The 12,459-nt window shown below is 40.4% G+C and overlaps 3 protein-coding genes and 1 non-coding gene across 4 annotated transcripts; 2 read left to right on the top strand and 2 right to left on the bottom strand.

Annotated features, from left to right (window-relative positions):
• Positions 1-576: 576 nt before the first annotated feature.
• Positions 577-1,869, top strand: LOC141843988 (uncharacterized). The gene is made up of 5 exons (XM_074731987.1): positions 577-789; positions 895-1,070; positions 1,191-1,257; positions 1,338-1,430; positions 1,538-1,869. The coding sequence occupies exons 1-5, from the start codon at positions 577-579 to the stop codon at positions 1,589-1,591; spliced, it is 603 nt and encodes a 200-aa protein (XP_074588088.1). The 3' UTR covers positions 1,592-1,869.
• A 501-nt stretch (positions 1,870-2,370) lies between these two features.
• LOC141843987 (beta-galactosidase 4-like) lies at positions 2,371-4,654 on the bottom strand. The gene is made up of 7 exons (XM_074731985.1): positions 4,442-4,654; positions 4,161-4,336; positions 3,974-4,040; positions 3,801-3,893; positions 3,546-3,692; positions 2,847-2,965; positions 2,371-2,763 (listed from the first exon to the last, which is right to left on the bottom strand). Exons 1-6 carry the CDS (start codon positions 4,652-4,654, stop codon positions 2,957-2,959), a joined length of 705 nt encoding a protein of 234 aa, XP_074588086.1. The 3' UTR covers positions 2,371-2,763; positions 2,847-2,956.
• A 2,860-nt stretch (positions 4,655-7,514) lies between these two features.
• TRNAK-CUU (transfer RNA lysine (anticodon CUU)) lies at positions 7,515-7,587 on the bottom strand. The gene has a single exon. It is a non-coding gene; the product is annotated as a tRNA-Lys (tRNA).
• An 852-nt stretch (positions 7,588-8,439) lies between these two features.
• Positions 8,440-11,950, top strand: LOC141844065 (beta-1,3-galactosyltransferase 7-like). The gene is made up of 11 exons (XM_074732054.1): positions 8,440-8,752; positions 8,843-8,942; positions 9,021-9,079; positions 9,157-9,359; positions 9,545-9,608; positions 10,460-10,532; positions 10,632-10,752; positions 10,850-10,937; positions 11,017-11,142; positions 11,221-11,330; positions 11,409-11,950. Exons 1-11 carry the CDS (start codon positions 8,634-8,636, stop codon positions 11,552-11,554), a joined length of 1,209 nt encoding a protein of 402 aa, XP_074588155.1. The 5' UTR covers positions 8,440-8,633; the 3' UTR covers positions 11,555-11,950.
• The last annotated feature ends 509 nt before the right edge of the window (positions 11,951-12,459 follow it).

Here is a 12,459-nt window from a genome sequence, read left to right as displayed (position 1 = left end):
ACACATCGGCATCGGATTCCGGCCGGATTGGGTCGGAATCCGGCCGGAATTCCGGCCGAAACACAGCAGACGCGCTGGTGGCCGATTTCGCCGGAATCCGGTCGGATTCCGGCCGAATCGGGGCCGAACTCAATCCGGCCGCGGTCGACGCGCCGGCGCCGGGCACGTCGACCGCGGCCGGAGTCCGGCCCCGATTCGGGCCGATTTCGGCCGGAATTAGGCCGGATTCCGGCCGAATCGGGGCCGGACTCCGGCACCCGCCGGACCGCCGGTGAGTTGCGGTTCCAATGGGTCCGGTCCGGCGGGAATCGGTGGTCGGACGGCGATGAACGGACGCCGGAAAGCGACGAACGTCCGAGGAGAAACACTGTGCAATCGCGAGAAATGGACGGCTGCGATCGGTGCGCGCACGATCGCGCATCGGGCGGTTGCGCAGGATATCAAATTCCTATATATATATATATATATATATATATATATATATATATATATATATATATATATATATATATATATATATATATATATATATATATATATATATATATATATATATATATATACAGTTCTGCTATTATGGGCGCCATCTCCTGCGCGCTCGTGAGCGCCGTCCTCGCTGGCGTTTCCACATCAGCGCGTGATTTTCCACGGCGAGCAGCGAAAGCCTCTTCTCCCTCAGTCACGCGGATCGCACGTGACGAGAACGCGTCTGTCCTTCTCCCGCTCCCGAAACCCTCGACATTTCGGTTTCCCTCCGCCCAAAATCCTTCGCCAAAAACTCATGCCCTCGTCTCTCTCGCGAAAGCCCTAGGTGCCCGACCGCGATCACCAAACGAGCAGCCACCCTAGAGCACATTCTCCAGCCGCAGCTCTTCTTCTTGCCCTCTTCTCCAGCCGCGACCTCAACTCCGACGCCAGCGGCAGGCTTTTTCTTCTCCACCTCCGACCTCCGACCGCCGACCCCAGCTCCGTGCAACTTCTCCGGCAGCCACGCTTAAGCTGGTGAAGCAGGCTGGTCTCTACGTTCATCTTCGGATCGGTCCTTATGTTTGTGCAGAATGGAACTTTGGGTAAGCTTCTGATTACTGTCAACTAAGGATTTTTTCTAGGTTCCTTCAAAAGAAATGAAAACAATTTCTCAACTTGGCATTTCAATTATATTTACTTGTTCATCTTCTGTCGTGGAACAGGGGATTTCCTATCTGGCTAAAGTATGTTTCTGGTATCAGCTTCCGGACTAACAATGGGCCTTTCAAGGTAAGATTTTACACATTCTTCTTCTTTTATTTCTCCCAAGTTATTATTTTGACCTAACCATTCCTTTGTTCATGTAAAAGGCTGCGATGGAGAGTTTCACAGAGAAGATTGTCTCCATGATGAAGTCTGAAGGATTATATGAGTCTCAAGGTGGCCCGATAATCCTCTCTCAGGTATAATTTACTCTCTTTTTTTCTCCCTAATGAATTGGAAACCAAAGTCTTTAGTTTCATCCAAGTAATTCTCTAGTTCTTCTAAGTTGTGTGCTTAAATTGAACAGATTGAAAATGAATACGGTCCATTGGAGGACTACAATGGTGGCACAAACAACTGAAAGCAAGCATGGTAAAGATCCGACCTGTCAGATTAACTCGAGGCTCTCTCTTGACTTGCAAAGCATAGGGAAGCTTGATCTGGAAGAATCAAGAAAGGAAAAAGATACCAGCATCCATGAGAAAGCTGAATTAAAGAAATTTGCATATGCTATGAGAGATGCAAGAGGGATGCCCAAATTGAAGAGAAGATCATCATCCTGTAGATACTAATGCCTTACTTTTGATCAGGTTAATTTAGTTACTCTCATACACAAACCAACAAACTAAATTTTGTAAATTTTTTCCTTCCACATCATGGACAAAATATGATAAATGTAATGCAGGTCTCATACAAAAGTTGAGAATACGACTTACTATTGTTCATACATTTTCTTCTTTCACTCGTTTCTGAACTTGCACTTTCTGCTTGATATTTTATGGTTGTAAAGGTGGAGTCAGTCCAACGGTTCAGAAATTGTAAGTCAATCTATGAGCGTTCTCAAAGCTAGTAGGATGTCCACTTCTTTTGTTCTTGGATATTTCTATCAACAAATCTAAATGTTTCCCTTCTTCAAATCATCATGAGAAAGATGAACTTTAAAGAAACAGAAAAGAAGCCTGCAAGGATTTTTTTTTCTTTTCATCTAGTTTGATTTCTCAATTCCTCAACAGCCAAAAGGACCACAACCTTTGCAAAGTAATGCAAAATTGTGCGATAACAAACATATAACAGAACTGCACAGGTTATGATGGATAAGCTTACTGTAGATCAAAAGTCTTACAAGCTTGAATATCCATACTGTTTTCTGTAAGCATTAACCTGACCACTTACATAGTACAGACAAATGGTTAGCTATGACATAATTATAGGTGTAGATACATGGACTCAAGTATATCCAGAGTTCCATGTGATAGTGATATATTCAGCATCCTGCAGTCAAAATGCATCCAATAATCCATATACATTTTGGCAAGCCATGTCGAACATGCTGCTTTATGTACATCTTCTCAAACTTAAACAGGAAAATCCTGGGCTCTCAATGGCTGCAGTTCCTGCTTCTCCACTGATCACCAGGAGTATATCTTGAACAATTGTCTTGCCTTCCATTGAAAGTAACCCTTGCAGATGATCTCAGGTTATAATAGAAAGGAATGCTGCACAAGCACCTGATTTTGCTCTGTAAACATGTGCCTGAAAGGAATTATGTGTAATTAGTTCAATTATTCACACGATTCGTTGGTATCCTACAGCCTACAGGAGCTTGTGAGATGAACCTGCTCATAATTTCCAAGTTTTGAAAAGGTTGGATCTGCACATATGAGGGCCGGCTCAGACATTTTAATTGCTTTATGAAGATCTCTCAAATGACCCCATTTTGGTTGCCTCAAGAGACCTGAGTATAGTGAACATTGTTAGGTGAAGGAATTTCTAATTCGGCATTATTCCATGTTTATATGTTACTGCTTTAAGACTTCAAAGAACAAAATGGGATTAGTTGACAGTAGGACCCATTGCCAGTATTAATCTGAAAAGAAATTCCCATAGTACTATTACATGATAATATATTTTTGTGATAATCATTGACCGTGTGAAAAATAGCATGCAAAATAAAACAAAGTGATTAGTTGACATAATCCAGTGTAACAAATCAAAGGAACTCAAAGCACAAGGCACCAGCATTGGGATCTCAATTTTGATACATGCACTTAAAAATTTATGCAATGCATAATCTATAAACATTCATTGCAATGACAATTCAAGTGGCCATTGACTGTGTGAAAAATAGCATGCAAAAAAAAACAAGTGATTAGTTGACATGATCCAGTGTAACAAATCAAGGGAACTCAAAGCAAAAGACACCAGCATTGGGATTTCAATTTTGATACATGCACTTTAACATTTATCATAATCTATAAACATTCATTGCAATGATAATTCAAGTGGGCATAAAAAGAGTATTCTTTTGAACTTACTACTGGATCAGGTGCATCATCTTGTTTACACATGACCCATGGCACACCGGTGTTGAGGCCAACTGCCATTTGAGCTGCCCATGTTGCATAATTGTTGGCGACGGAGCCACCATTGTAGTCCTCCAATGGACCGTATTCATTTTCAATCTGTTCAATTTAAGCACACAACTTAGAAGAACTAGAGAATTACTTGGATGAAACTAAAGACTTTGGTTTCCAATTCATTAGGGAGAAAAAAAATAGAGTAAATTATACCTGAGAGAGGATTATCGGGCCACCTTGAGACTCATATAATCCTTCAGACTTCATCATGGAGACAATCTTCTCTGTGAAACTCTCCATCACAGCCTTTTACATGAACAAAGGAATGGTTAGGTCAAAATAATAACTTGGGAGAAATAAAAGAAGAAGAATGTGTAAAATCTTACCTTGAAAGGCCCATTGTTAGTCCGGAAGCTAATACCAGGAACATACTTTAGCCAGATAGGAAATCCCCTGTTCCACGACAGAAGATGAACAAGTAAATATAATTGAAATGCCAAGTTGAGAAATTGTTTTCATTTCTTTTGAAGGAACCTAGAAAAAATCCTTAGTTGACAGTAATCAGAAGCTTACCCAAAGTTCCATTCTGCACAAACATAAGGACCGATCCGAAGATGAACGTAGAGACCAGCCTGCTTCACCAGCTTAAGCGTGGCTGCCGGAGAAGTTGCACGGAGCTGGGGTCGGCGGTCGGAGGTCGGAGGTGGAGAAGAAAAAGCCTGCCACTGGCGTCGGAGTTGAGGTCGCGGCTGGAGAAGAGGGCAAGAAGAAGAGCTGCGGCTGGAGAATGTGCTCTAGGGTGGCTGCTCGTTTGGCGATCGCGGTCGGGCACCTAGGGCTTTCGCGAGAGAGACGAGGGCATGAGTTTTTGGCGAAGGATTTTGGGCGGAGGGAAACCGAAATGTCGAGGGTTTCGGGAGCGGGAGAAGGGCAGACGCGTTCTCGTCACGTGCGATCCGCGTGACTGAGGGAGAAGAGGCTTTCGCTGCTCGCCGTGGAAAATCACGCGCTGATGTGGAAACGCCAGCGAGGACGGCGCTCACGAGCGCGCAGGAGATGGCGCCCATAATAGCAGAACTGTATATATATATATATACGAAATCGATCAGCCGCGCACCTTCCCTACGCGATCCCGTCCGCACCTTCTCCTACCCACGCCCACTGCCGCCGCGATTTCATCGCCGTCCGGCCATCTCCGGTCCGCGGACCAGGCCCGATCGACGCGCCACTCGTCGGCGCGTCGATCGGGCCTGGTCCGGCGGCCGGAGATGGCCGGACGGCGGCGAATTTGGCCGGAAACCGAGACCACAGTGACTGGCGCCGTTTCCGGCCAAATCGCGGCCGGAATCCGGCCAAATTCCGGCCGGAGACCGGCCGGGGAAGGACCGCCCGGCGCCGGCGGTCCTTCCCCGGCCGGTCTCCGGCCGGAATTTGGCCGGATTCCGGCCGCGATTTGGCCGGAAACGGCGCCAGTCACTGTGGTCTCGGTTTCCGGCCAAATTCGCCGCCGTCCGGCCGTCTCCGGCCGCCGGACCGACGCCGGTCGACGCGCCGGCCAGTGGCGCGTCGATTGGGTCCGGTTCGGCGGCCGGAGATGGCCGGACGGCGATGAATTTGACCGGAATCCGAGACCACAGTGGGTGTGGGTGGGAGAGCGGCGGTTTCCGGCCGATTTCGCCGTCGTCCGGTCACCGTCAGCCGCCGGACCTACGCCAGTATTTAATAAATTATATTAATATCTCGATAACTAGAACATTTGGTATTTGCATTTACAAATTAATTAATATAATTAAGTTATTTTTATTATATTTTAAAATATTAATCAATTATTATTGCTACTTACCAAATTAGATAATAATTAACTAGCGCGACTTAATTAATTAGACTATTATTTAAATATGCCAACAATAAATTGAAAATGGTCATATAATAATTTCATTTCATTTACTAATTGAATTAAATAATGTGATTACTAATGGTGATCTCTATTTATGAATAAAATTTAAAATAATATATATTTTTGTAATTTATGTCATTTTATGTTTGATGCTATTAAATGTTATGATTATTTTGTCAATTTTATCGAAAATGTTTTCTTCTTCAATGGCAATGGGAAGATCATAGAGCATTTAAATATTATGATTATTTCTAATATGCATTATGGTGAATTAGAGATGGATCTAGAAATTTGAAATAGGTTGGGCTGATCTCGAGTTGGCCAAATCCGCCATAGAAGAGGTCTTAGTTTATTTCGTCTGAGCACGATACCATTTTACATGTTTCTGTATTTCATCGAATTTTAAATTTTTATTGAATGATTTTTTTAGTACTTATGAAATTGTTATATTAATTTACAGTTGACATGGTGTTAGAGAGCGTGCCATCGACTTAGTACGATACCATTTTGCATGTTTCTATATTTCATAGAGAAATTTTTATTAATTTTTTTGGTCTTATATGTACGTGCAGTGTGAGATAGAGGTAATTAATCCACATCGTGGTCGTACTTGAGCATCTCGTGTAGGACCTCAATGTACAATTGCTAGCTCGCCTCCGATGTTGACGTAACTCGTAAGAGTACTCCAACGTAAAAGACATGTTGATCCGATTGTGACAGTTGCGTGTGAGATGGTGGGAGTGAGGCTGAGTACGTAAAAGAGAATAAGTTTTTTCATAAAATTTTTAACTCATTTTAAATCGATTAAATGAGTTTAACCTAATTAAATTTGATTCGACTATAACTTAATTAAATCAAATTTAAATTAATTCCGATTTAGATCAACATACTTCTTGTCTCTTTGCTTAATTACCCGATGAATTTTATTCAACCGTAATCTAATTTTAATTCAGCACCTTCACTTCATGTCTAATTTATACTTAATAAAATTTACATAGATAATAAAAAAAGACTGAACTATCGCCAAGATAGTCCATATGTGCATCCAACACTTTTGATTTTGGGATGCTAGAAGATCATTTCTTCATTGGAGTGACGATCAAAAAACCATACAAAAATGATATCATTTCATAGCAAATCGAGAGAACATCGAAGATATATATAACATGAACAAAAATACATCGATGATACTATATGACAATAGATCGAAATGATTTTAAGCATAAAATTTGAATTGGATTAAGAATAATCTTTCTTCCTTTAACAATTTATACCCAAATCAGCATACAACAATTCCATTTCATTGATTCATTAATGAAACAAAGAATACATAAATAATATCTCAAACTTACTTATGACTTTATTTCGATAGAAATAGATAGATGGATAGAAATAGGTAGATAGATAGATGATAGCCCACTCGAAGAATCTCCATCTTCTTAGTTCCGATGCCCCATAAAATTAATGCAAGTAAAGCCGCAAATCCTCACACATTCAGATGGAGACTCTGAGCATCGCTTTACGCAGTCGTCAAAGCATCCTACAGCATTCACCATAGTCGAAGTGAATGCAAGGAGAACAAACGAGACGAGAAGAACAAGAACAAGCATCTTGTTATTGATCGAAGCCATTCCTTTAAGAATATACCAACAATGTAACTAGAAGTGCTTGTTTATGGATTGCGGAATGTGTTGCGGTTTAAGAAGAGGAGAAAGTGATCGAAATAGCGAAAGTTCATGGTTGGCATGAAATTTCGGATATGTATGCCAAAGTTGATCCGTTTGACTTTACTTATGAAACAAATAACATTTATATAAATCCATTTTGACACTTTGTACCGTTTATTGTTCTTAAATTGAGGGTCAAATTGAAAGAAAGCAACTCTAGAAACACGGGCGGCCAATTTTGGCCTTGTCTGACTATCCATCAGTTTAACTCGTTAATTTCCCCAAAATTTAAGGTTCAAATTGAAAGAAAACAAACTATTTTGAATAATTGCAAATTTTCCCAATGAAATAAAAAACACAGGACGCCCACCGTGGGGCTCGAACCCACGACCACAAGGTTAAGAGCCTTGCGCTCTACCAACTGAGCTAGACGGGCTAGTGATTTATTAAATCAATACATATAATATATCTTAATAAATTAAAACCTAATTTTAATTAACAACATAAATATCAAATTCCCTATTTTGACTAAGAAGGAAAGAGTGTTCTCTCTTTTTGAACTCTAATCACTATAATGCTAGTGTTCTATTCGTAATACAATAATAACTTAGATATTTTTCTTTATGTTCATCTATTGTTTTAGGCATGATTTTACGACTATCCTCCTTGTTCAATAAGCAAACAAGATCACCCCTTCAGATCCCATTCCTTTGTCTCGCTCGCCTCTCTATACCTTTCAGTCATCTCTTCTATCCTAAAGTAATTTTCTTCTCTCAAAAATATTCAAATCTTAACCTTCAACATTCCACATCTATCTAACCCACAACAAATGCACATGCCCAACCCCATAACTTTTCATTTCTAACCAACCTAAAATTTAATAATTTAAAACATTTCTTTTCTTTTCCTTTTCCTTTTTCTTTTTCTTTTTTATTTGTTTTTAAAAAATTCTTTTTCCAATGATTTAGTAAAAGATTCCATGAATTAATAAAGATATCAACATAAAAAGCACTTCCATACTTCTGCACATGGCACCCACAACCCCTTCACTTTATTGTATGTGGGACCCAGACAGCTTCCAATGAAAGATCCGGTACACATTTGAGTGAACTTTGGTCGCCCGTGAGAACATATTTAGATGGAGATTTGTAAGCACGCGGTTTAGTAGCTGTGGGTCCCGCTTTGTGGAGCAATCAAATAGAAGGTAGAGAGAATGGTAAAATAATGTGTTGGAAAAATAGTACATCGTTCTGACCAAGAGCTGACGTGAGTCTTTTTCACACTTACGCTTTTGAAACGCTTGGAATGAAGAAATCGAAGGCGTCGGAGCGAGCAAGCCGCGACAAAATCCCACCCCGATCGAGTTCCGTGATCCTTCCACCATCGTCTTCTTGAAATCCGTCGGTAGCACGCCGGCTGGGAGGATTCGTTTGGTCAAATCTGGTTCTTTGAGCTCGAGAAGCTCCGCGCTCAGAAGCGGAGATGCGGGGGAGGAGCGGCGGCGGAGGAGGAGGAGGCGATTGTGATAGGAGAATGTCGCCTCGATGGATGGTCATCCTCTGCGCTTGTAGCTTCTCTCTCGGGATGCTTCTAACTGACAAGTTAGATCCAAGTCCTTTTCCTTTTTTTTTTTCGGTGTTAAAGATCTAATTTTGATTGGAGCGGAATTGGGGGGTTTTGTTTGTGATTAGGTTTTGGGCGTTTCCGGATGCAAACAGCCCGATCATCTCGAGTAGACGAAGGCAGGAACAGGAGCTCAAGATCATCTCGGAAGATTGTACCACCAAAAGGGTCTGTTTTGCTTCCCTATTTGCTCTTAAACCGTTGAATTTGGTCTTCAAGTGATTCAAAATCGGAACTTGATTACAGAAGCATGAGGAAGATAAGGATGTTATGGGCGAAGTGAGCAAAACACACGAGGCGATTCAGTGCGTAGTATACATTTTCGAGGTTACTTGTATTTTAAGGCAAAATACTAAAGTTTGTAGGATGCATTGTGTGCCAGATCTCTGGACAAGGCGATCTCCACGCTTCAAATGGAGTTGGCTGCGAAGAGGAGCTCGAGGGAGTTGATCGGCACAGATGGCTCGCCGGCGGCAGATCCTTCGAGTGAGCATAGGAGGAAGGCTTTTGTTGTGATTGGGATAAATACTGCGTTCAGTAGCAGGAAGAGAAGGGACTCGGTGAGAGCGACATGGATGCCACAAGGTAGATTAGATAAGCGATTCTCTCAATAAGATCACATCTTTACTGCATTGGTGATTGCTGATTTTCTAACTGAATTTTATTTTTGGGAGCTGTGGCTGTATTGATTGTATGAGTACCATCTTACATGAATGTTAGCAGAGCTTCTACTAACTATCTTCTCCCTTTCTCTTTTTGCTATTGATTAGGCGAAAAGCTCCAACAGTTAGAACATGAAAAAGGGATTGTGATTCGATTCACAATCGGCCATAGGTAAACAAAAGAAGCATCTTCTTAGTTCTTACTGTTATTAATATTATTTTTTTGCTCTTGTTGAACCACTTTTGTCATACAGATGCAAATTTTTAGACTTGGCTTTCTAGTAGAATTTGTTGTTTCAGCTGATCTCTTCTCATTCACTAACAAATGATCTGATCTGCAAATTTTGCATTTCTGTATTAAGTGAAGTTGTATCCGCGAGGTATTCATGATGAAGTGTGAGTTGAATCTCTGTAAATTTTGAAACAGTTGACCTTGCTTTTTGGACTTCTAGTCCTTAACTCGTTTGCTTATTTTCTCATGATACTTTGCTATCTTCTTTCATTTTGCATCTAGTGTTTCTCCCCCTATTGATTCTTGCATTACTTGAAGCACACCTATATCGTGAGCAATCAGAAACCATGAGGCCTCAATATACCAACTCTAATCCACTATGTTGATACTACCAGAGATTTTTAACAATAATGATCTCCAAACACTGCTATGGAATATGTTTGTGAAAATATTTTAGATAAACATGATTCACTATGTCGTGAGTAATCAAGAAATCCTATTGCTATTATGATTGAATTGATTTTTTATAGGACAAGGTGATTAAGGAACTAGCTAACAATCCAAAAGAGGCGCTATAATGTCGTGCGATGCATTTTATATTATATATTTTTGAATGAATAATGAATATGAGTTTTTAAGACTATCAGTTTAACTATTGAACCTGAAGCTATTGTGTGTTCCATCTTCATTATCGGTTTTCTTGTTTCAAACAATTTTCTGAGAATTACACTAATCCAGATAATAATTTTATCGGTTACTGGAAACCCTAAACATTTATGCTTTTGGCACAGCGCTACATCTAACAGCATTCTGGATAAGGCTATAGATTCGGAGGAAGCTCAGCACAATGACTTGCTCAGGCTGGTACTGCATAACGTCCAAGATTCTAAATCCCACATTCGACTGCCATGGCATTTTTAGATTACTTGCTGGACCTGAATCTTCGTGGCATTTGTTCTGCAGGATCATGTTGAAGGTTACCATGAACTTTCTGCGAAAACAAAAATATTCTTTTCAACTGCTGTCACAATTTGGGACGCGGAGTTCTTCGTCAAAGTGGATGATGATGTTCATGTGAATCTAGGTGCAAATGCTAGTAGTGTTCATTTCCATATTCTAAGTTTTCCTCGAACAGAGTTCATAGACGACTATATGTAAATTACAATTTATATGATATGCAGGCATGCTAGCCACGACTCTTGCTCGACATAGATCCAAACCGAGAACCTACATAGGGTGTATGAAGTCTGGGCCAGTACTTTCCGATAAGTAATATTCTTGCATTCTTCTTTTCGTTGTTTGCGTACTATGAATGTGCAAAGTTCCTTGAAACAAAAATGACTTGCAGGAATGTGAAGTACCACGAACCCGAAAACTGGAAGTTCGGAGAAGAAGGTAACAAGTACTTCCGCCATGCGACCGGGCAGATTTATGCTATCTCAAAGGATCTAGCTACATACATCTCGATCAACCAGTGAGTGTCATTATACATCGTCTTGCTAGTTGCTTGGCCTTAGCTGCGTCGCGTTCAGTGTTAACTTATTGATTGCAGGCCGATACTACACAAGTATGCCAATGAAGATGTATCACTAGGTTCATGGTTTATCGGGCTGGAAGTCGAACACATCGACGAGAGGAGTATGTGCTGTGGAACTCCTCCAGGTCAGGCTTTCTCCTCTTGCGCTCGCACGGTCATTTATATGTGAATTCATAGTTTTATATCCAATGTTTCTTCTTCAGATTGCGAGTGGAAAGCCCAGGCAGGCAATGTTTGCGTCGCATCGTTTGACTGGAGTTGCAGTGGTATATGCAAATCTGTGGAGAAGATGAAGGATGTCCATGAAAGGTGTGGCGAAGGAGATGGAGTGTGGAGTGCTTTGTTCTAATGGGATATCGACGTTTGTTTGCTTGTTTGTTTGTTTGTTTGTTTGTTGCTTCTACATCGAACAATTGGAGAAAGGCTGGTTGAAAGATGAAGAACAGGTTTCCTCATGAACATGAACACCATACGATGAATCGACACTTGCTCTCTTCCTCGGAGGCAATTATGTGCTATCCTTTTCGATAAACTGGTGTTGCTTATGCTTTTTGGAGGATTCTTGATCATAAAATGATGCCTGAATTTTGTTTTTTACTTGATTTAGAGATGAAACAAGAAGGCATTTAGTGTGATAGATGGAGAGGATGAATGCTAATTATGTAAACTGTGTTTTAGAAAGAAACAAACTTCATATGTCTGATTGAGTTATCGAAAATATTTTTCGATGTTTCATTTCCTTTAATTTACCCTTAATGCCTCGATGATCCATTTCTATGTATCAATCATAAATTTTTGTCTTGGCTTGAAGTATTAGATCCGATAGAATCCATATATATTTCTACAACAGTATGATATTGTTCATTTTAAGTCTATATTTTTATAATTTTATTTTTGGACTTTATTAAAAAGATCTCATACCATCTTATAATCTCAGAATCTTTTTTATGTATTTTTAATGTGGAACTTTAATTGTATCATAATAATCTATCTTTTAAATAAAGGACTACTGGGAGTTCCTTTTAACAGTTTCAACAGATTCTTTACTAGTCTGAGTTTCAACGGACCTGTCCCCTTAACGGTCTTAATGGATTCCTTATTAGAAGCTCCTAATCGTTTTTTTGTTTTTCCTGAGGGCTTTCACATGATATCACATAGATCTTGCTCTGATACTATTGTTAGATCCGATAGAATTCATATATATTTTCATAACGGTATGATATTATCCATTTTAAGTCCAAACTCTTATAATTT

Source organism: Curcuma longa, chromosome 13, assembly GCF_044706935.1.
Source record: "Curcuma longa cultivar G26 ecotype Majalengka, Jawa Barat chromosome 13, ITB_CL_G26_1.1, whole genome shotgun sequence".
Taxonomy (NCBI): domain Eukaryota; kingdom Viridiplantae; phylum Streptophyta; class Magnoliopsida; order Zingiberales; family Zingiberaceae; genus Curcuma; species Curcuma longa.
The sequence above is the reverse complement of the archived record's forward strand: the minus strand, read 5'-3'. Positions and strand labels throughout refer to the sequence as shown.

Bases quoted from the DNA above. Each gene is read 5' to 3' on its own strand.
- LOC141843987 (XM_074731985.1), bottom strand. From the start codon at position 4,654: ATGGGCGCCATCTCCTGCGCGCTCGTGAGCGCCGTCCTCGCTGGCGTT. The intron at 4,337-4,441 runs GTCTCTCTCGCG...CCTCTTCTCCAG, and splicing joins CGCCAAAAACTCATGCCCTC to CCGCGACCTCAACTCCGACG. The intron at 4,041-4,160 runs GTAAGCTTCTGA...GTCGTGGAACAG, and splicing joins TGTGCAGAATGGAACTTTGG to GGGATTTCCTATCTGGCTAA.
- LOC141843988 (XM_074731987.1), top strand. From the start codon at position 577: ATGGGCGCCATCTCCTGCGCGCTCGTGAGCGCCGTCCTCGCTGGCGTT. The intron at 1,071-1,190 runs GTAAGCTTCTGA...GTCGTGGAACAG, and splicing joins TGTGCAGAATGGAACTTTGG to GGGATTTCCTATCTGGCTAA. The intron at 1,431-1,537 runs GTATAATTTACT...TAAATTGAACAG, and splicing joins GCCCGATAATCCTCTCTCAG to ATTGAAAATGAATACGGTCC.
- LOC141844065 (XM_074732054.1), top strand. From the start codon at position 8,634: ATGCGGGGGAGGAGCGGCGGCGGAGGAGGAGGAGGCGATTGTGATAGG. The intron at 9,080-9,156 runs GTGCGTAGTATA...ATTGTGTGCCAG, and splicing joins AAAACACACGAGGCGATTCA to ATCTCTGGACAAGGCGATCT. The intron at 9,609-10,459 runs GTAAACAAAAGA...CTTTTGGCACAG, and splicing joins CGATTCACAATCGGCCATAG to CGCTACATCTAACAGCATTC.